A 22,083-nucleotide genomic window follows, 5' to 3' on the forward strand; every position below is an offset into this window, starting at 1 on the left:
CAGAAACTTTAAAGGGCTTTTAAACAAGTGATTTATATGATTTATAAGTGTTCATGGCCTGGCACTTTTTGTTCTCTAAATGCTGTCATGGTTACGTGTCACCTGATAATAGACAGAAATAGCTAGGCTCGAAAATACTGAGTTTGAAGTGAAAGTATCATAATTTTTTTAATGTTTCATTTGATATTTATTTATTCCTTATGCATTTTCATTGCCTATAAAAATTTCACTGTAAAGTGTAATTTGTGAGAAATCATAAAAAAAACTGTCAACTTAGGGGGCGTTCTCCGGTCACGTGATCATTAGAGGTCGATCCGCCATCTTGTCCTATGAAGCACTAATCAATGGTGTTTTAGAGGTCTAAACGCCCAGATTTTTAAGGAAAAACTTGACACAACCAGCAAAGAAGAGGCGTTAGACCGTTTCCACTATGTCGGGACAAAGTGTGATGGACCGCGTTACTGCGGCAAAACATACAGTCACCGGGTCTGGGTTGGCAAAGTCTGTGTGCAAGGCGACAACTGCTGAAGTCATGGGGCCCAAGAAAAAACATTTAGATTGTGAGTACAATTTCATGACGTAATGTTCTGTTCTTGCACATTAATATAGCATTCTTTCCATTCATAAAAGTGTCAAAATGAAACATCAAATATACACGACGTAGATAGAAAAATGCGAACGTCCACCGAATGCTTTAGTACGAAGTAGTTAGGGGGCGTTTCACTAACCCTCTCACACAAGTAGTTGTACTCGCATACCAACACTAACAAAGTGTATATCGTATCGCACCGGTGTTTCACACGAAGAGCCACGTGGATATTTTCGGAAAATCCTATCTGTAATATCGCAAATCAATTTTAGTCACATAATCTGTCTGTGTTGCCCTTGTCTACAAACAGTAGAAATATTTGCTATTTCATATGTTTAGAATTTTACCATTGTAAGGATTTGTCATAAACCTAAATGTCAAATCTGCTGCCGTCAGAATTCATTGATTCGGTTTATAATGCGAATCACGTATTTATTTTATGTCATTCTGTATAATAGCAATGTTAAAATGAATTGGGATGTGTGTACTCAGACAGTGTGCATTAAATGTCATATATGTGCATCTTTTGTGGGAGTTGTTGTAGTGCTGTCAGTGTCACATACAAATTTCACAAAACAAACAAAAAAGATTTGATAATGATATTTTATAAATGCCAGAACGTATGAAGTAGAGTGGCAAGTTGATGACTGACTGTCCTTGGTTAATCGGATGTCTCAGAATGCAATAACAAGTTGTTTACACAAAAGAACAATACATTGTCATATGAAATGATATGTGTGGTTCAGCGCGAAGGCTAGGACCTCTCACCTTTCAGGGGAATGTGTACCATCAGGAAGTCTGCTCTAGGTTAGTACCATCACAGCATTGTACAGCAGAGTATCAACCTTAAACCTTCATTGATAGTTTGTTGCTGATAGTGGTCAGACATCCTGCTGTTCAAATCTCCTATGTAGAGACTTTATATAGTCAATTACTTTTTCTCATTACCCAGCCATTTGAAACAACAATACAATAGATGACACCCCTTTTGGCCTAGCAGTATATTTATTGATCTTTGTACTAAAAAGATGAAATGAAATATGTTCGTTTTCACTCCAATCAATGGACAAAAATATTACTAACCATACAAAAATGTAGTGATTATAAATATTTTATTTAGTACATATCCTGACAAAAAAATGATGTACATGTAATTCTGTTATTGTTTCTATGTTGATGAGTATTAAATAACTTTCCATTTGACTTCTGGGGACCATGTAGAACAATGTGCAGCCATTGAAGACAATACAAAAGAGGTTTGTGCCAGGGAGTCTAACCTATTTCTATCCCTAATCTAACACTAACCCTAACTCCCTATATTTAAATACAATGTGTACATTATGTATGCATTGTACTGCCAATCCGCTGCAGACCACTTCATGTCTGTCAAATTCAATGTCCTGAGGATAGCATGCGCTGTACTTGATACATGTAGGACATCATCATCACTTCTGGGAAGGGGTAGATTTACAGCAAGAAAATTTACATATCATACAGAATCATCATCTTCAGATAAAGAGAAGGACACCATAACTTCATATTACAAAATTATTACATCTGTATCTGAAAAAATTTTCAATCTAAAAAGTGTGACATTATGGGATTTATGCCTACATATTATATATTGTAAGAGTTTAACTTAATACAACACTGTATAGATTATGCTATACATGTATTTTCAAATTATAAAAACAAACAAATTTCACAAGATACTAAGAAGTGTGTGTTCTCCTATTACAAAGTAACATGGGTGCTAAGAGGGTTTTCTAAGTGCACTTACATTACAGTACATGTATATGTATAAGGAAAGTATCAAACAACTACAGAGTATCAAAACACCCACCATATAAGGATCCCCCCCCCCTTCTCGCCAGTGGCAGGTACAACATGTATATAAGGTACATGTAGCCATATTCTGAGCCTTCTTGTGATAAAAAAAATTGTTGGGAGCACACTTATCAGTCAGTATACTACATTATGTACACAGTGCTACATGTAGCATGGATTGCTATACCCAGAGAACAATTGAGTGAAACAGCTGACTTTGCTTGTAGGCAGAAGTTGTTTTAAACAGTTTACTTCCATATTTGGTTTAAAATATTGTAACTTTGCACCCTCCCTGTAGGCAATATACACTGTATACAGGGAGTAACACACAAATGTAGCATACTGAAGTGATATTTATGGATTCTGACCCACACAGAGTAACATGAATGTGACTGTGTATACCAAACTCAACTGAAACCAGTCTTTTTAATTACAAGCCTTTGAACTCGATATTGTACTTTGCTCTTTCCATTACGTTTGTAGCTCCACTTTGTGACCCCACCCATCACAACCTGTTAGACATCAGACAGTAATCAATCATATGTACATTGTATGTGATATCATAACACATATGTACAATGGTGTCTATACATAGCAAACAAATATATGTATACCAAGGATGAGAGTGGGTTGGGCAGAGGGAGGATAGGGGCAGCTTACAATATTTTTTTTGAATGGGCAATGCATGCCGTGACAATGCTTTTGCTAAGGTTTAAGAACCTTGTAACAAAGAATCTATTATAAAAATAAAAAATAAAATTAAAATGTATTTCTTCTTACAATTTTACTCTGGAGAAATCTACCATGTCAATTGTGTGTTTGCTTAAGTTTGACAACCCCCCCCCCTCCCATTAAGACAATGAATGGGGGTGGGGGTCTGGTTATTATAGTGCTAACCATGGCAACCGTATCTCAAGATCTCTCTTTGGAGTGATGAAATGATTCAATACCACAGGTGGATCTAGACTAGGGTCTGACTCTGGTAAAACTGGCATAGATTTCAATCCAGGTACATAGTAAATAAGATAATTTTGAACCCCGCTAAATTGCCAGGGTAAATCAGGTAGTTTATTTACCTATTTACTGCCCATAATAAAACAAATCTGTAAACTCCAATATTAACAATAATATGAGTAGAAGTAACTTGAATACTGGTTGGTCTTAGTTTGACTTGATTGCTGTCGATTAAATTTGCATAATTGGATTATAGTAATTAGTGAATTCATACATTTTAATAAGTGCACAGATGTACAGTTATGTAGTGTAACATTACGTATTTCTAAGGAGTGTTCTCTCTCAACATAATCTCTGCTGCCCAATATAGACTCTCCTCCTGTATGTCTGCCCAACCCTCATTGAGACTTTTTATAACATACTTGTGGTCTGGAATTTCCTGTTTGGTTTTCAAGTATTCATAATTTATAATCTTTTCATTCAGTCTTGTAAGAGGCCACTCTTTGCTCAAAGTGTAGTGTAGTATCTAGTCATGTGGAGACTCTTGCCATTCCCTACCCATCTAGCATTTCACTAACAGTCGTATATTCAAACATAAAATTAAGTTACGATTTCCCAGATCCCCACAGTGACTTTCAACACAGTGTCACCATTTAGGAAAAAAAAGAAGAAAAAGATTGTTTGGTTCCGGTTACCCGACCGACCCCCACCTTATTTTTCAACCCGACCCCAAACTTTTTTTTACGTATTTGAGAAAATAATAATAAAATCGCGAATATTGTGTGAAGTCTCGCAAGAAATAGTGGATGCAGAAACTGATATCAACTTGAAAAGACAATATAAAACTGTTCTTCCAATCTGTAATAGCTGTACATCTGGTGAGAAGAAACCAATAACACAGAGACCATATGGAACACTGCGGGAAACATAACTACCTGAACTAAACACCCGCATATGGAACGAAATAAAAAAATAAAATAATATATAAAAATCTACCTACCCCACATATTCTAAAATTGAGCGTAATCAGAGCCACACATTTTTTTATTAGGCCTAAGATGTCCATCATGAAATCTCTCTTTTTTGATAATTGACTATGGTCATGTGTACATTATATAGAGAGTAGGTTCTGATCACATGGTGACACTATAAACAGCATCTCATTCATCTCAATCTCTAAAAAGAAAAACAATAAGAATTTGCGCCTGCTTTGTTGAAATACTAGACAGGTAAGGAAAGGCAAGAGGCAAAAATCTCCACATGACTGGACTCTAGGCTACTACTGCGCTATATTTGTGTCTTTTATTTCAATCCCAGAGTGTATTATGCAGTTAATGGCAGCTAATAAGATTAGCAAGTGATGAAATTGACTGGTGACCTGTGTTTTTTCTCTGAGGTCTGTGAATCAGGTGATTAAAAATGAAGAGATTAGGTGAAATGTTTTGTGGAATTTTATAAAGTAGACTCAAAAGTTTGTGGTTGTTGGTGTTTCTGTTTACCATGTGTACACAATGGTGAGTCTTCAGTCTTTGTAAATTTTAGTAGAATCACTTCAAGAACCAGGAGGTGGCTATATATTTTAGATGTATGTGAAAGACCTCAAAAAGTAGGTGGAAATATACCTTACAAGACAGTGGAGAATTATTAAAAGTCGTTTGTAAATTGACGAAAGGTGAGGAAAAGGAGGTGGTTGGTTTTGCTGGCTCTAAATCTGGGTGTGATGAGCAGCAGGGCTTAAAGTTAGCAGTAGTCCAGGACACATTTACTTCGAAACGTTGTGTTTAGTCTACAAAATTTATAAGGTTGTAGTCTGTTACCAGGAACTCAATTGAGAAGTGAAACAGTTCACTTAACTATAAACATCTGACACCGTGTGTGTTAAATTTGAGCGGTGATGAGCCCTGTGATGTACATTCACTGTATACTCCCCTGAAAGCACTTCCAGAAAGTACGAAGAAGTTAGTGTTTTGCTAAGTACCACATATATATAATTTCAAGACAGAAGTGAATTCAATCTACACTATACATTTGTATGTGTATGTGAAATACAATAGATGTGACATGGATGAATAGTTTAGCACACATACGTGTACACAGAAGTTAATTTGTGGCTTTTTCTTGACTGTAGGGTGTGTTACTTTGTTTGATTAGGACTTTCCTTCCACTTGTGTCCTGTACTTCCTGTGCGTCAGTCCACAAAACTTGATTCTATTTATATCGTCAGGTCAGAAGGTCAAAGAAAACTTTGACCTTGCAACCCCATTGTTTAGGCTGTTAGTTCATAGCCTTGCATACATTCATATGCATAAAATGAAAGTGTACTATTGAGTTAGAGACACTATGTAGAATCTTATTGACAATGTAGCAGGCATGTATAATCATGACTATTTATATGTGAATCATGGTACAATTACATTTATGTTAGTGGGCCGAAAGAGGTATGTGTAATGTACCATGCATGCAGACATAGAAAGGATTTCCTTACCTCAATGGTAAAATAAACCTTATTATAATTCTAACATAAAGGTATTTAAACTGGACATGACATATCTTCAACGAACATGCACACACAGACACAGACATAAACATACATTACAGAGAGAACCACCAATGCTACCTTTCAGCAGGACGCCCTTTTAATTGAAAAGTAGGTGGGGACAGTGAGACACAACATGCATAACATACAAGTACATTAATTGAGTATTTATAGAATTACAATTGTTGTCTAGGTGTAACTAATACAAGAATGTCTTCAAATTAAAATTATATATTCTTATATTATGATACATATAGGTATTTAAAAAAAATGGTTTGTAACAGCCCTCCCAACATTCATCTCACCAGTACCAATACCACCTTTCAACAAAGCAGAACTATGTTACATGTACATACACTGTCACACTGTAAAAAGGAAGGGGCATAACATGTGTAACATACTTAGAACATTCAATATTTGTGCGTATTTGTTGTCTTGGTGATGCAACAAAAATGTCATCAAATTCAAATGAAATGTTCCATATTTTAATACTTTGACATATTACAAAGTGTTCTAGTTCTATTGCCCTACACATAATTAAAACTACAAAATGTAGTCAGAAATCAATTCTATGGTCAGTAATGTACACATACATGTAGATTCAATAAATGAAATGGAAAAATCAATACATTTGTACTGCTATATGGAATCTCCCATTGAACAGATTACAAAAATGTAGCTGAGAAAAAACCCAAAAAAACCTCGCTTTCAGTGTTTTTGCTAAGGTTTGCTTTATAGGAACCTCAGTAACAGGAAGGAAGGAGTGCAGATAAAATTTACATAGATTTTCCAAAGCTTGCACCATAATTGTGTAAGAGACCACCAAACATCATCGTAAAATTAGGTACTAGTCAGTGTGCCCTCTAATGATAGCGAAATTTTGTTGTTGTGGGTCAATATGATAAAAACTGGCTTTTCTTGTGAGTCACCACATAGTAAGAGATAGGGGAACACCAAATATTGGTGCATCACTAGAAATTGTGTGCGTCAGTGGTGTGTCAAATTGACTAAGAGGGCACACTGGTACTAGTACTACAATAAGGTTTTACCTATTCTAATAAGTGCTTACATGGGGTTTCAATCCCAGGTCATGACATTAGTGTAAGGATTAGATGGGATCATTCTTTTGTTGTGGACCATCTATTTCCATACATCATTACATGTACAAATGTACGTAACTGCCAGACAAATGGTTTTCACACCTATATCTTAATCCTAATCCAAATTCGGCCTTCAATAAAAACACTGATTTGATTTCTAGTATGTTCATGTCAGCTGTTCTCATGTTATATTGAACAGGTGTAACCGTGTCTGAAAATAACATCGTATTTATAGCTCTTCCTCAAAAGGTCCTATTAAAATTTAGGAAAGAACTAGATTGTGTTTATTTAAATATCTAAAAAATATCATTAAGATGGTCCATGGTAAAACTTACATTTAGGTAACTCAATAAGTACAAAACATGAAAATGGCTACCCAAAACATAGTCTAGTCCCTATACAGTATCGTTATGCTTTACACCTCTGCTCAGTTAGAGACCACACTGACATCCAAACTACGCAACACTCAGTTACTAGTAAAACTGTTTTTGCCAGCAATAGTGTTTGCTGTATCATTACTATTCTTAAAAAACAGAGAGAAATCTAGTGAACTTTGTGTAGATTTCCACAACATGTGCCATAATTTGGGTGATGGGGAGACTGTTTGGAGGGGGGGGGGGGGTGATCTGGTAAAATTTGCATAGATCTGAGCATCGTCATATCTTGTACCATATACATGTATGTAATTCAGATGATGGCTAGTCTTGATGCCAACGTTGTCTCTAACTGAGTGGAGGAGTAAATGGTAACTATCGGTACATGTATACTGTATAGAAACTAGACTAATGGTGGGGAATCCAAGTAAAACTAGGAACACAGAAATTTCACCCATTTTTGATAATAATATCACCCTTTAAAAACCATCAGAAATCACAACTATGTACACATATGCTGAGGTACATGTACTATGTAGCCATGTAAACAAACTTTGATATGTCTATTTTAATTTTCAGTATAACTGTTGCTTCAGGGATTGTTTGTATACAGAATCATTTCTTTCAATAATTAGCATTTTATACACACTCCAGTTTAGGATGAAAAAAATGTTGGCCCTCCCTTAAAATTTGAGTGTCTGATAACAAAATTTGTACAGTACATGTACCAGATAAGTAGCATAACGTACGTTCTCTGAGTTTGTCAAATATGGCTGCAAATTTGTCAATTCTGGCAACAAATTGAGGAGACAACAAACATACAATTACATGTACTTGAAAACTATGATTTGACATGCAGGCAAGTTTTGATTGCCTGTATTACTAGTAACACTGACAGTATTGCCACATACAAATGTCAGTATCACATGACCGAGAGTTCAATATTTTCACATACAATGTAACGTGACTGAGTGCCAGCATTGTCAGATATGAATGGCTTTATTATCGCATATATATATATATATATAGCTATCATTGATACTGTACTAGGTCAGATCTCAGCTGCATGAAGGCTATCAAATCCACTTGTCATACATTGTACTATTAATAACGCAAATTTCAAAGTATTAAAAATCATTCAGTGGCCATTTCAAAATTAAATGACAGACGTGTTCCAGAGAAATCCATACTCAGAGTTTTGTTGCAGGCAGTGAGGTTGATGCAACCTGTTTTCTCAGACAGAATGAGGCTAGCATTGTAGCAAATGAAGAACAGAATACACCATGTTTGACCAGGATAGTGAGTCAGTACAGGTACATTTGTACTAGTCTGTGCATCTGCATTGTACAATGTATTCTTGTTGTTCCTCCCCTTTGTGAGGTTGGGGATGATGAACTGGTCAGTTATTATGTTCGTTAATATAATTTGTAATGTAAATCAATAATGAAAGATACTAATTGTGGGTTACATGAGTTATGATTGGAAGTGATACATTGATGAAATTTCATTTGGTTCAATGTACAAATCAAGAACCCAAGGCTATCAAAATTACAATTTGTGCTGTTTCCAGTATTGACAAAAACTCTACATGATTTCAAGGAACAAAGGTCACTAGATGGGGTCAAAGGTCATTTAATTAAATAAGTATACAATATACAGGTCACCAATCAAGGACAACTTGTATGGTTTCCATGTTTGTTTTAAGAGTACTAGAAAACAGAGAAAATGTCTGATGACATGATCAAGGAATCCAGGTGTGTGTATCTGCCTTGCATGCTGAGGAGACTCTGTCTTATCTGCGTCCTCCTTGAAACCGTAGCAACATGTAGTTTCTGATATTTTTAGACAGATTTTAGAAAAATAGTGGCACTGTTCTTCAAAATTTGACATGTACCTAGATACCTAGGTAAGAAATGAAAACGTTATTTTTTGGAATATATTTTGGAGCCTTGGAGACTCTTAATATATTTTAGAAAAATATATGACCTTCAGTATTGAATTTGAATTTGAATTTCAAACCAAAACAGGGTACAAGGAAATGGAGATGTTTTAATTTGATGTCATTGAAGGTTTTTTTGTCCGATTATGTTTGATTATCGAAACATTTCATAACAAATTTTCCATTCAAGTTTGATTAGGGACAAGTATTGTCATTGCACTATGTAAATTTGGTCCATTGTATCAGATCAAAATATGATGGACAGGTATTTAAATTGAACCAAATTTAGTAACTAGTTTTAAAACATATTTGGAATACTGGTTTATTTTTGAACATTTTAAACTGATTCACGCCCAATACGTATTATTGACATGAAGCAAATATATTTCCTGGCAGTAATTAAATTTGGTTGGAATTTATTAGGGTGTGAAGTGGTTATACACACAAAAATTAAGGTACAAAGGAAATAAAGTAGGAACAAAATGTTTTCATGGCTTTTCAATTTTATTTGAATATATTTTGCATGTCAAACATTTCAAGAGAGCCATCAGAAAAGTAAACATTCTCAAAGTACACATGATTAGATATTATTTCCCAAACGTTTTTCTTTGCTGACCTAAGGGGCCTTGTCACTATGAGTCAAACATCCATAGTGACAAAATATTTAGTACATGTATTTTGTAGCTGTATCAGTGTATGAAAAAAAAGAGTAATAATGTCTGTTTATACTTGTGCAACAAGCATGATTTTAATATGAAAAATTAGGAAAAATAACAGTGATTTGGAATGTTTGACTTGGATTTCAAGTGCTATTAAACCAATAATATAGACACATTTTTTCATGACTTAAAAAACCAAGGTGTAGATCTCATAGTTTGCTGTTGGAAGAGTTCAACTTGGATTGTGTGTGGTATACACATAGACAAATAGTAACTGTAAATGTGTTCTAAAGTTAGACCAATGTTTATTTTGAGAATTATTCATCATTGCATAACAGGGTACTTTAGTTATCAGGTGATGGTAAAGTCTAGCTGTACCAATATTGTACTTTAACCCCAGTTGAGGTGGTTGACCTTTATGCCCAGATGTAAGACACTGTTTATACCTAAATGTACGGTATGCGTAAAATTCATCTAGTGTTGTTTGTATGCTGATACATGTGTGTCTTGAAGTCACAAGAAAATCTTTAAGTTTTATTTACATACCTTTTCCATGATCATGTTGTCAATAGCAATGTTTTTCTGCTCCCAATGATTACATCATTGAATTGGTCATTATTAGTCCTGCTTGCAAACAGGAGTTGGGACTCAAGTCTGACAATGTCCTTTAATACTGTCCTGAAGAAAACCCTACACAACATGCCCATTCAAAGCATGCAAGCAAAATGCTTAAAAATATGTAACAGTATTTCTTCATGTGAAACAAAAATAAGACAGAAAAACTCAGATGTGGATAAATGCCCCTTTAATTAATTAAAGGCCCAGTTCAGATTAGGATTAAAATGTAGGTTTGAAAATCCTTTGTCCCGTAGAGCTATGGAAAAACTTGTTCCAAAACAAAAGAATGATCCTGTGTAGTCCCTATAGCTCCAATGGTACACCATGTACTTGTAACAATATGAGAACCTGGGATTGAAATTCTGGCCTTTAAAGCCCACTTTGGATAAGATTAAAATTTAGGTGTAAAAATTGGTTGTTTGGCAGAGTTATAGAAAAATTTGGTCCGGAACAAAAGAATGATCCCATGTACATGTAATCCCTATTATTATATTCTTAAATTCTACCAAGGGGTATTTCAGTAATTTTATTAACACTATTTTAATCCAAAATTTGTTTGTATTTGTTTATACACAACCAACTACAAGTTGGGAAAAATAGTAATAATCTTAAGATAACATTAATGTGATGACCTGGGATTGAAACATTTCCCTTTAAGCCTTGTAATTTGTAAACCTGACAATTGAATTACTTGATGGCAAAGACAAGCTATACCAGTAGTGTACTTTAATCTCAGTGGAGTATGTTGACCTGTGTTTGTGATCTTCAAACAAAGTGTAGTCAAGGGGTCCAATCAATATGTTAGGAATGATAACAATATCTTCTAAACTTGATTTATGTAACGTTGGTATTTCAGTAATTCTATTACCACTCAATAAGTCTCAATTTAGTCCAAAATTTGTTTTGCTATGATAATGTAGAAATAGTTTACTAAATGTATTTTGCCAAGGAGCTGAATATATGGGCGCTATATACATTGGGTTTTAGTTTAAATGCTTAACCCCTCCAAGTTATCAAAAGTAAAAACTGCTATTTATTTTTGTCATACAATTAGAAATATCTGAATTCTACTAGGAACCCACTTAGACAGAAACTGACCTCTCCAGTATCAAACTTCAGCTACTTTTTTATCCTTATTTGTATAAAATTCCTGCACCCTTATGTCATGGTAGAATTCACTCTTATTAATGTTGGTTGAGGTCGTTCTTTAGATTAGAATCTAGCCGTTGGCTTTTGAATGAAGTGATCATTACCAACGGCTAGTGAAATCTGATTTTTTAGACACATATTTAGCTCTATGCAGAGAACATAGTGCATGTCAGTAGTAATTCATTTGACATTGACAGGCACTTAATTGTATTATTGGATCATGGTCATTGTGTTCAATCTATATCTTCCAGTTTGAGAAAGTCATATGTGGCTGCGATAACGATATCAGTTTATATTAATGCTCCAATTGCATGAAATGGTGGGTCACTAGAAATTGCATATTAAAGTGGTATATAAAAGTATCTTAGAGGGCACACTTGAGTCTTGGTGTATACCCATCCCCATCGTACCCCCACCTTATGAACACACCCCTCAGTACAGCCTACATGTACCAATGGTACATGATAGTGGTAGACCCCCTATGTTACTCATAATATTTGCCAAGGAATCCATAATTGATAGAAGAATCAACTAATTCATTTATTTGAAATGACATCAGATACAAACCACTTAAATGTCTCACTAGAATAGTATATAGATGCTATAAAATAAATTTTCTGTACATAAATTATCATGTGAAGATTTTTTTGCAAATAGAGGTATCACTCACAGCAGTAGATTTGATATGAAGAACATTGAACACAGTCGTTATCTCATTTCACCCGAAGGTGTTCTCATCAAAAAGGACTAGGGTAGACAGGAAATGTAGTGTTATCTTGTGTATAATATACATTTTATCTACCATGCAAGGTAGAAGAGATGCCCCAGGACTTAGTGTGTCACTGTCAGTCTCGTAAATAATTTAGAAAATATCGCAAGAATAAATGTGATGTATGAACCAGTAGTACAATGGAATGATATTGAAGGCTTCATATTGTTCCCAGCTCTAGATAGTTTTGAAAATGGTGAAAATATAACAGATGATGAATTATTACCTAATAATGGAAAGGTCATTAGAGTTCATTCGTATTGTATGGTTTTGAAAGGAAGGAATGATTTACTATAGCAATAGAATGTATTTTTTTTCAGATGGACAAATTATGCAAGTTTTATTATTTCATAGAAAATCATTACAAGTAAATACATACATTTTGTAAATTGATTTCTGAGGTTCGAAATAGTAAAATTATTAATTTGAACTGGTATGTCATAAAAAATGAAATATGATTCAATAAATATATCACTTTGATGTTCCCCAGGGTTTCCCCCAACAAAATGATAATACAATGTGTAAGTTTAATGGAAATCTATGTAATTGTGTGTGTATATTATCAATATCCACACATTATTTTGAACATGCTCTTTACATTTTGGCATAAATGTAATGAAAAGTCAATTTTCCACTTTGGAGCCAATTTTACACTGTGCAGGTTGAGAAATGTAGATTGAAATGGTATGTGTTTACTATAGTACAGTAACTCATTTTCTGTATAGTGGTGTGCATCACTTTTGTGGGTTCAATCATATCAATGTCATTTGTTGATTCGCACCTTTTTAAATAAACTTTTCTTTATCCCTCAATTGTTCTTTTAATACCTGTAATTACTCAAAACACACATTGGGTGAAAGAGGTAACAGTTTGCTTTGATTTACATGTAGGTTCCAAATCAATACAGCTAAAATATTGTGAAGCAAAAGTACTGTACATGTACATGTACACCTGGAAATTTTCGCTAACAACTTCTTTCTGCTTCTTTCACTGGAAAACAAAATAAGTAGTGACTAATATAACTGATCACAATTATACTAGTCTGGTAATTAGTGAAAATTAGTCTGAAAACTAGCTGAAGACTGTCAAAAATGCAAAATGTTCTAGTGGTGAAAGTATCTAGGTGTACAGTACTTTGCATTTATATACAAGCAGTATCTGTACTGTACACCTTGAATATGCTGAGTTGAAACTACCAGTAAAACAGCTGCACATGTTTGTATATTATATTACAAATACTGAATAACCCTGTAGTAACAGTTGGCATTATTTACATTGACAACATCTTTTGTTTAATCATGACCACTATATGCAAATTATTGTTTACATGTACAACACACACACAGAAGTTACTAAGGGTGACTGTGTGGTAACATACTACAGTACACTATATTCTACTGCTATCTGAAACCTGATAATTTCATGATTTCATATTTTACTGGCTGTCGTTAGGATCATATATAGATGTGTAGCATACCTCATACATATTTATATAAAGTACACATTTTCATTTTAAAAAACCACTGGTAGTGATATGTTGTTCATGAAGCTATAATATCAGGGTAATTAGATATTATTCCCCAGTCTTTTTCTTCGTTCAGCCAAGGAAAATACGAGTAACCTAAGGGGCCCTTGTCACTACCCGTCGTTAGACTCATAGTGACAACCCTTAGGTCATAAGTAATTTCCATCTGAATGAAGAAAGGGAATAAAATAATTATACCATTGCCAGTTTTTCAAAAAATCAGGAAAAGTACTGTTTTGGGTATTTTAACTCATATTTCGAACATGGCAGAACCAGTGATATAGACATGCCTTGTCGTGTCGTGTGTTGTCACGATGTAGAACAACCAGAGTATTATTTGTTGAACCTGGTTCATGCATGGTATAATGCTACATACATTAATTTTGTACTTCTAGTTCTATAGAACATGTGTAATAAGTAATAATATACATACAAATATAGCAATAGTTTAGAAAAAATAATGATTTGAATAAACAAATACATTTTGTATTCAGTTTTGAAATACACATTGATGATATTGAGTGTTGGTGGTAGTTCTTGTGATGGAAAGAAGTCACAATAGCTATTTTATGTTCTTTTCTGATGAAAATTAGAATGAATAAAGACACATACTTTCAGAATGAGATCGTCATGTCAGAGAGGGTTATGTGACGAGAAAGATGAATTACCTTGATTTCAAAATTCTGAACTTCATTTGTGAATGTTAAGATTATTCTCCCCACCAGACACAAAATTACTAGGTATGCCTTTCTGACACCTCATACCTCCATTGTGTAAAGATCAAAAAGCCCATTGCGTGTTTAGTTTACACCAAACCTATGAAAAATCCTGTGATCATTTCTGACTGCATACAATTTAGTGAACAGGCAGAGGTCGGTTTTGTATTACTCTTTCTCCTTTCATAACTCTCTCTGGCAGTGTCTCAATAGGTAAATTCTATAAGATAACAGTCAACATCTTGCATGCTTCCTTTTAAAATTACTGTTTTACTTTATTGTGACTACTAGTATTTTGAAATATTGACTTCCAAGTCTAGACATGCAAATGATGTTGTGGCTACTACACTACAAGTCACCAACTACTAAAAAGGAATATGTTTTTATTGTTACAGCTAAAACAGGGAATGTTTGCCAAAAGAGTCTGTGTTGAGCAATAAAAATGCTGTACAATGTAGCAAGTAAAACAGTAACTTGCTAAAATTATCAGCTTTGATCATGAAATATGTACATGTACAATCTACTGGCCAACATTTCCTGTTTTAGCCGTAAAAAGTAATCTGTATACTCAATACTGATGTAAAGCTTTACACTTTTATATCAATGAACCAATCAAGTAATTGATTGTATACAATGTAGCTATTAGACTCTAACATTTCAGGAACATAAAATTTGACCACGTATATACACCTACATTGTATTCTGAGTGAAATTTGACCAATTCAATAAAATTAGACCCTACATGTACATGTAGATATGTATGTGTGCATGTAATTTCATACATATTTTGTGTTCTCAATCAAGTAATTGACTTGTAGTTATACAATATACAGTTTACTATTTAATATTAGATGCTGATCAGCTTTTCATGAACGCGAAATTTGATGCTGTATTGTAGATGAAATTTGAACTATTGTATGAAATTTGGCACATTGTATGAACGTAATCCCACACATGTAGATTTTGTGTTGTCAATCAAACAAAATTGACTATACAATATAGGTATTAAACTCCATTTGACCATGTATGTTTTGAATGAAATTTGACCCAGTTTCTGAAATTTGACCCATTCTTAGAAACTTGACTCATTCTATGAAACTTGGCAGATTTGTGAAATTTAAGCCAGTGTGAAACTCTATGAAATTTGACTCTTTGTATAAACATACATGTACCCCCTCCCCCACCATACATTATTTTGTGATCTAAGTATACACGATTTCATAGCATTCAATGAACACACAATATTTGACCCAGTACATTATATGTACATGTATGTATGAAATTTTACCCGTTGTATGAAATTTTACTTTTTGTATGAACGTAATCCCAATCCCACCCATGCATCATTTTGTGTTCTCAGGATAAGCATAAAATATGTCAGTGTAAGCTTGCTGAGAATTGTAATGCCTGTCTTGTATCACATTCCATGTTGAGTCATAGTTTTTACTATTTTCTTGAACAGTAAATGCTACTAAATGTCAATCATGTAGTGAGTTATGATATTAGAACTTTATATATACACATGTACATTTGTACATGTAGCAATTATAGGTTGAACCTGTGGTACTACTGTTTAGCAGTGTCTGCTCTGATTGTGTGCAAGGGAGATCTGACTGTGTGCTCGTTTAAGTTCATACATTGTAATGAGACATCTGTTATTCTCTTAAATATTTTCCCCAAAATAGGCATGTACATTTGTATGTTTACACTGAAAGGATACATGTAGCTTAAAACCTTCAGGATTACAGTAGGCAAGATGATACAAGACAGACACACATACATGTACAGCGTCTAACCCTTTGATATTACCCTCAAAATAGACCGCGTCTATAGAACTGCATGCCTTCACTTCGAAATCTTTAGCATCAATAAATTGTTTACATGTACCCCTCTCTCATTGTGAGTGCAGTATGCTTCTTGGAACTGTTTGTAGACCCCCCCCCCCCCCTTCCCCATCTTGCATCAGCATGTGGCAGTGTGCATCCTACTTCTTCTTGGAAATCTTTAGCATCAATACATTGTTTGCACATGCAGCTTGCACCCCCCCCCCCCCTTATTGTGGGTGAAATGATGCAGCCTGCCTCCTCTCAAAATATTTAGCATCAATGAATCCCCCCCCCCCCCCTCCATTAGATGAGTGACAGAATGCAACCTGCACAATTTTGCAGTTTTCTTCCATCTGATCTCTGTCACATATTAGAAACTGAATTTGTTACATTGTACAATGTAGCAATACATGCAGATTCTTCCCTGAAGCAAATCGGTCAAATAATACATACATGTAGCTGATTATAGAACTGGCTGATTATATATTAGTATGAATGGTGATTTTTGATAACTTTATTTCATATTTATCATTGTATTTTTACTGAATTTTGTACCAAGCTGTCATGTTTTGGCATTATATCATGGGTGCTTGCTAAAATGTAATTTATTGGCGATATGAAAGATCTCGGCAGTAAATATATATCATGCATGTCAGTTGTAATTACATACTATGTGAAACATATGTTCAACATCTGGTTCTTTATAATTTTTGTATATCAAACTTCTTGAAATATAAGTGGGGATTGTACTAAATAATATCCACAATTAATTTATGATTTATGCATCTTTGAAATGTTGTGAGTGAGCAATGTTTGAACCAGTTTGCTTGTATTTGTTTTTATTTTGACATCCATTGAACTCAAGTCATTACGATTGCTGTCAGAATGATGTGATCCATCCTAAAATAGATGCACTTCTGCCTGATGTAAAGAATGAATGGTTACCGAAAGGTCATGTGGGGTCATCTGCCCAAGGGAGAAATGAAAATTCCATATCCACTCAATAGACATTTAGGATCTGGGAATCCTGGAATGTGTACATGTAAATTGTACATTGTATATTATTAGAGCAGTTAGAGTGAGAAAATTACACACTTTTATATTTTGAACACATGCAAATTTTCTAGTATAATCAGATCTGTACAGTCAGTGTTTCAATATTAACAGCTTGACGCCAGAAAAAATACACTAAAAATATCAATGCACAGTAGACAGTTACTGTGTGGATACCTTTTAATGTGTTCAATATATTGATATGTACATACAAATGTACAAATGTACATCAGTCTAGTCCTATATTGTACATGTACATTTTGCGTGCATTACAATCATCTCCACTGTATAGTCTAGTGGATGTCTCTAGCATGTAGAATTTTGTTTGTTTGCCAGGAACTATGCCGAGTAGTACATCAACAATGATACATGTAGTTTTAATATGATGTATAAATGTGATGTTATCATTTCCTCACATAACTTACATTCAAACCGGAAGTTGAGTTTGTAGCATGGACAAAGTAACCAGTTACATTCGGTCTGTCAGTGTGTGATGGATCTCTACTAACATATGATGTTCATTGTTTCCCTAGCAGGAGATTTAGCTAGATTTTCATTAGAATTACTGCTTTTGACTATATGTTAGAAAGAGATGAGATTGAGAGAGAATGAGTACACATACATTTTGTATAGTAACTAGACTAAGAAATTATGTGCTGACGTCTTGAAGGGTGTAAATCAAATTATTCAGTCATTTGTGTCATTGCTTGTTTTGAAATATCAGTCATTTAACCATGCACAAGCCAAGTTGAACAAAAATATCGAATATATTCTCTGATCGTTCTACGTCACAACAGTGCATGTCTATGTCACAACAAAATGATGCATACACACATACGTACGTGTGTGTAGCTCTGTGTAAAGATTTATGATATGATACAAAACAAAAACGTTGTTTCCTTGGAAATGGCGGTATGATAAATTAATATTTTTAGAGGCATGTCCCAACACCATCCCAACACAATTGTTACATACATTTGTACATGTACATGTAGTGTGTAATCGCAATTCTAAGCTAACATTGTTAGGTAGATACATGTACAATTTCATCATAACTTGTTATTATTCTGTTCAAAATATTTAGTTTCAATTTTTGTACGGTAGTGAATGGTGGTGGTAGTCACACGCTTCAAAGTTCATTTGTGATGTCAAAACTGATGACGTACATTGTGTCGTATAGCTGTCATCGACAGATGGTTAACACTGTAAGCTTTCCTGTGTTCAGTCACTGATACTACATACATTGTATTTCAATCTCAGGATTAGGATGTCAGTGTGCTTGTCATACATCATCCTTATCTGAAGAACAGTACTTCCTCCACACCTACAAGTACAAGTAGTCAGAGAAATAAATAGTCCATTTCCCCACAACGCAAAAAATTGTCACATATCTTGTGAAGTCATGATGGTCGAATGGTTAGCGTGACCGGCTTGGAATCTACAGGTTGAAGGGTCAAGCCCTGTTGCTGCCATTTGTTTCTGATTGACTTGGACAAGATTTGAACCACAATTGTGCCTCATCAACCGAGCTGTATAATTGGGTACCTGGTAGGATAGAGGTTGCAAAGCGAATGGTTTAATCCAATGCACTTAAATTATAGTAATATTATACGCTGCAATGGTTTGTACAGTGTATGCTCCCCCAAGGAGTTGAGGAAGTTATTATTTAGGGCTGTAATGCTGATCTACAATGTAGGTCCTGTGCCATGGGTAATACAATGTACATGTAACTGTGCAGTGCTATGATCATGACATCCTCTGTGGAAGGCCCTAACACCATTATTTGTATAATTATTTTTCAATGATGGTTGAATGTTTTACTGATATTACATGCGAAGAATCAAAAAGTTTAGAAATTGATTTGGAAATACAAACAAATGTACATACACTGACTTTAAATATGTTTTGAAATATATTATTTTCAAAGAATTAGAAAATCATGCAGCCTTTTGGCAGTTGAATGTTTTATTAGCATTGTTATTCCATTAGAATCAAAATTGACTTTGAAATACACACTGACAATGAGATTTTAGTATTTCGTATTTTCAAAACAATATTCAAACTGTTATAATATTATGTGTATCTTGGTAGTTGTTTTATCTAGCAACCCACTATTCCAGAAGAATAAAAAAAAAAAAATTATATTACATGTACATGTAAGTTTGAATAAGAATTAATTGATGATGGCAAGCGATCACAGAAATTGAATAATACAGTGACACATAATGGATCACCTTACATTACATATAATAATTAAATAGCATATCGCTGTGTAGCATGTGTATTACAACCAAGTAAGAACTCTACATGCATTCTAAAAAGTAGAATTTCGTCCACATACAATGTAGCAAACACGACCTATTGAAAAGATTGGGCAACATGTACATTTAATTACATGATTAGTAAAATCAATTTTTGACATAATTTGGGGGAAAATGTGTATTTGTTTTTCAAGGTTTTTCTCTGATTTCTCTTTTAGGAGGCTTTGGGAGGTAAGATAAACAAACTTTAAAAAGTCAATTTTGACATAATTTGGGGAAAAGTTCAGTGATTGTCTTTCACTCTAGGTTTTGTTCTGATTTCTGCCTAGTTCTTCAGCATTGAAAGTATGCCATTGTAGAAGACTATAGGCTATATGATAAACAAAGTCAATGTTGACTTTAATAATGTGGTCAAAAGTACTGTGATTGTTTTTTTCACTCAAGGTTTCAGAAGTTTCTCAAATTTCTCGCAAGTTCTTCAACATTGAAAACATAATCCTTTCTAAATACTGTGGGAGATGTGGTAAACAAAGTCAATGTTGACATACTTGGGGGGAGAAACCATGTGATTGTCTTTAGTGTGATGTGGTTTATCTCAGATTTCTGCCTGTAAGGTTTTCCCATTTCGACAAGAATGCAGGGTATGTAACATTGATTAGAAGTATAAGGTAAACACAGTTACTCCATGTACCAGTACCAGTATCAGTATCCACAATACAATAAGTGTGTTCACACTGCACACTTGAGGCTGACTGTAACCTAACTGAAAGTAGTGTGAACAGTTTCAGTCAGCCAAGAGTTAGGTTGTAGGCTAGTACTGTCCCAGTGTGAGAGGGCATTCGTACCAATTTCTCTACAAATCAAAGTTCTTAAATGATATCCAAACTTCGCCACATGGAAGCGTGCTTCTTGTCCTTTTGAAATAATAAAAGAAATTTGGGGTTTCACCTTCTTTGATGTTGTTTTCAAGCAAATTGATAAATTTTTATTTCCCATAGAGTTACCAAGTATTTGGTGGCCATATTGGATTCCAAAATGACTATAATTTGACAACATTTTGACCGCTCTTTCAAAAATTTGTACATTGACTGACTCCCAGATATTTATTCTTGATTTTAACATAATTGGTAGGAGGTTTCTTGAACTGAGTAACAGCAAATTTCAAAGAGTTTATTTTTCTGAGGCCAAACTTATTGAAATTACCACAATGTTATTTGCATGTCAGTCTATGTTTTACATGTTTTCTTACCAATTGGTTATCAAATATTTAAACTTGTATATATATATATATCGTAATCCAAAATTACTTACAAACTAATGTAAACATTTTAGACTAAAATATCAGCCAAATATCAATATCAAATATTAATTTGGTTCAAAATGTCAGCAAATCTGTCATGTACGTCTGAACCCAACCGTTTGTCTACATTTTCAATAAATACATGTATGTCTGCTACATCCTTCTACAAATTAATCCGAAATGTCTGCCAAACATCTTCATCCTAGCATTCACACAAAGATGTCGTAAATATTCTATTTTTAGATGATTTTGTAATTGTAAATTCCATATTGCAAGCAGATGAAATGATGTGATGGCATGGTTTCCTTCACAAAAAGCCCCCAAAGTGCATCAGTATATAATTACAGTATTCTCAATGAAAATGATTGCATCAAAGTAAAAGTAATATAGGCTAGATTCTTACAGTAGTCGTACATGTAGATCGTGTTCATATTTATTTGAAGATAAATGAAATTACATCTACTATATATGAAAGAATAGGAAATGTATGTAATTTAAAATAGATGCAGGAAATTGTAAGCATGTCTCAAAAGCTCCTGTTTGGCAATTGATTATGCCATTCCAAGACCACAGAACTGCTAGTATAAATCTTATTCTGGGGTTGTATTTTACATTAGCCGAGTCCCATTGTGAAAGTCAGAATCAGTCCAAAATCGAATTGAAGTCAGTTCTCCTGTCCTCACATGCTTAAAAAACATTTTGACCTGATTTAGTTTAAATAATTGGTTTGAAACCATATCAGGAAGTGTTCAAACCAATTCAAAGTAAATCAGTTTAAAACTGATGTAAACGCAAAAGTGAATTGATTCACATTCATTGATCAGTTTTCTTGTGTGACCAGAAACCAGTATTGTACTGATAACTGAATTGATTCAGTTTGAATCGGTT

General features: G+C 34.1%; 1 protein-coding gene across 10 annotated transcripts in view; it reads left to right on the plus strand.

Annotated features, from left to right (window-relative positions):
• The first annotated feature begins 318 nt into the window (after positions 1–318).
• Positions 319–22,083, plus strand: part of LOC144433454 (phosphatidylinositol-binding clathrin assembly protein LAP-like) — a 78,658-nt gene continuing 56,893 nt past the window's right edge. For all 10 annotated transcript variants that reach the window (XM_078121776.1, XM_078121773.1, XM_078121781.1 and 7 more), the window contains exon 1: positions 319–560. In XM_078121776.1, coding sequence (XP_077977902.1) covers positions 431–560 — 130 coding nt within the window. In that variant the 5' untranslated portion in view covers positions 319–430. The remainder of the gene's footprint in view (positions 561–22,083) is intronic.

Source organism: Glandiceps talaboti, chromosome 3, assembly GCF_964340395.1.
Source record: "Glandiceps talaboti chromosome 3, keGlaTala1.1, whole genome shotgun sequence".
NCBI lineage: Eukaryota > Metazoa > Hemichordata > Enteropneusta > Spengelidae > Glandiceps > Glandiceps talaboti.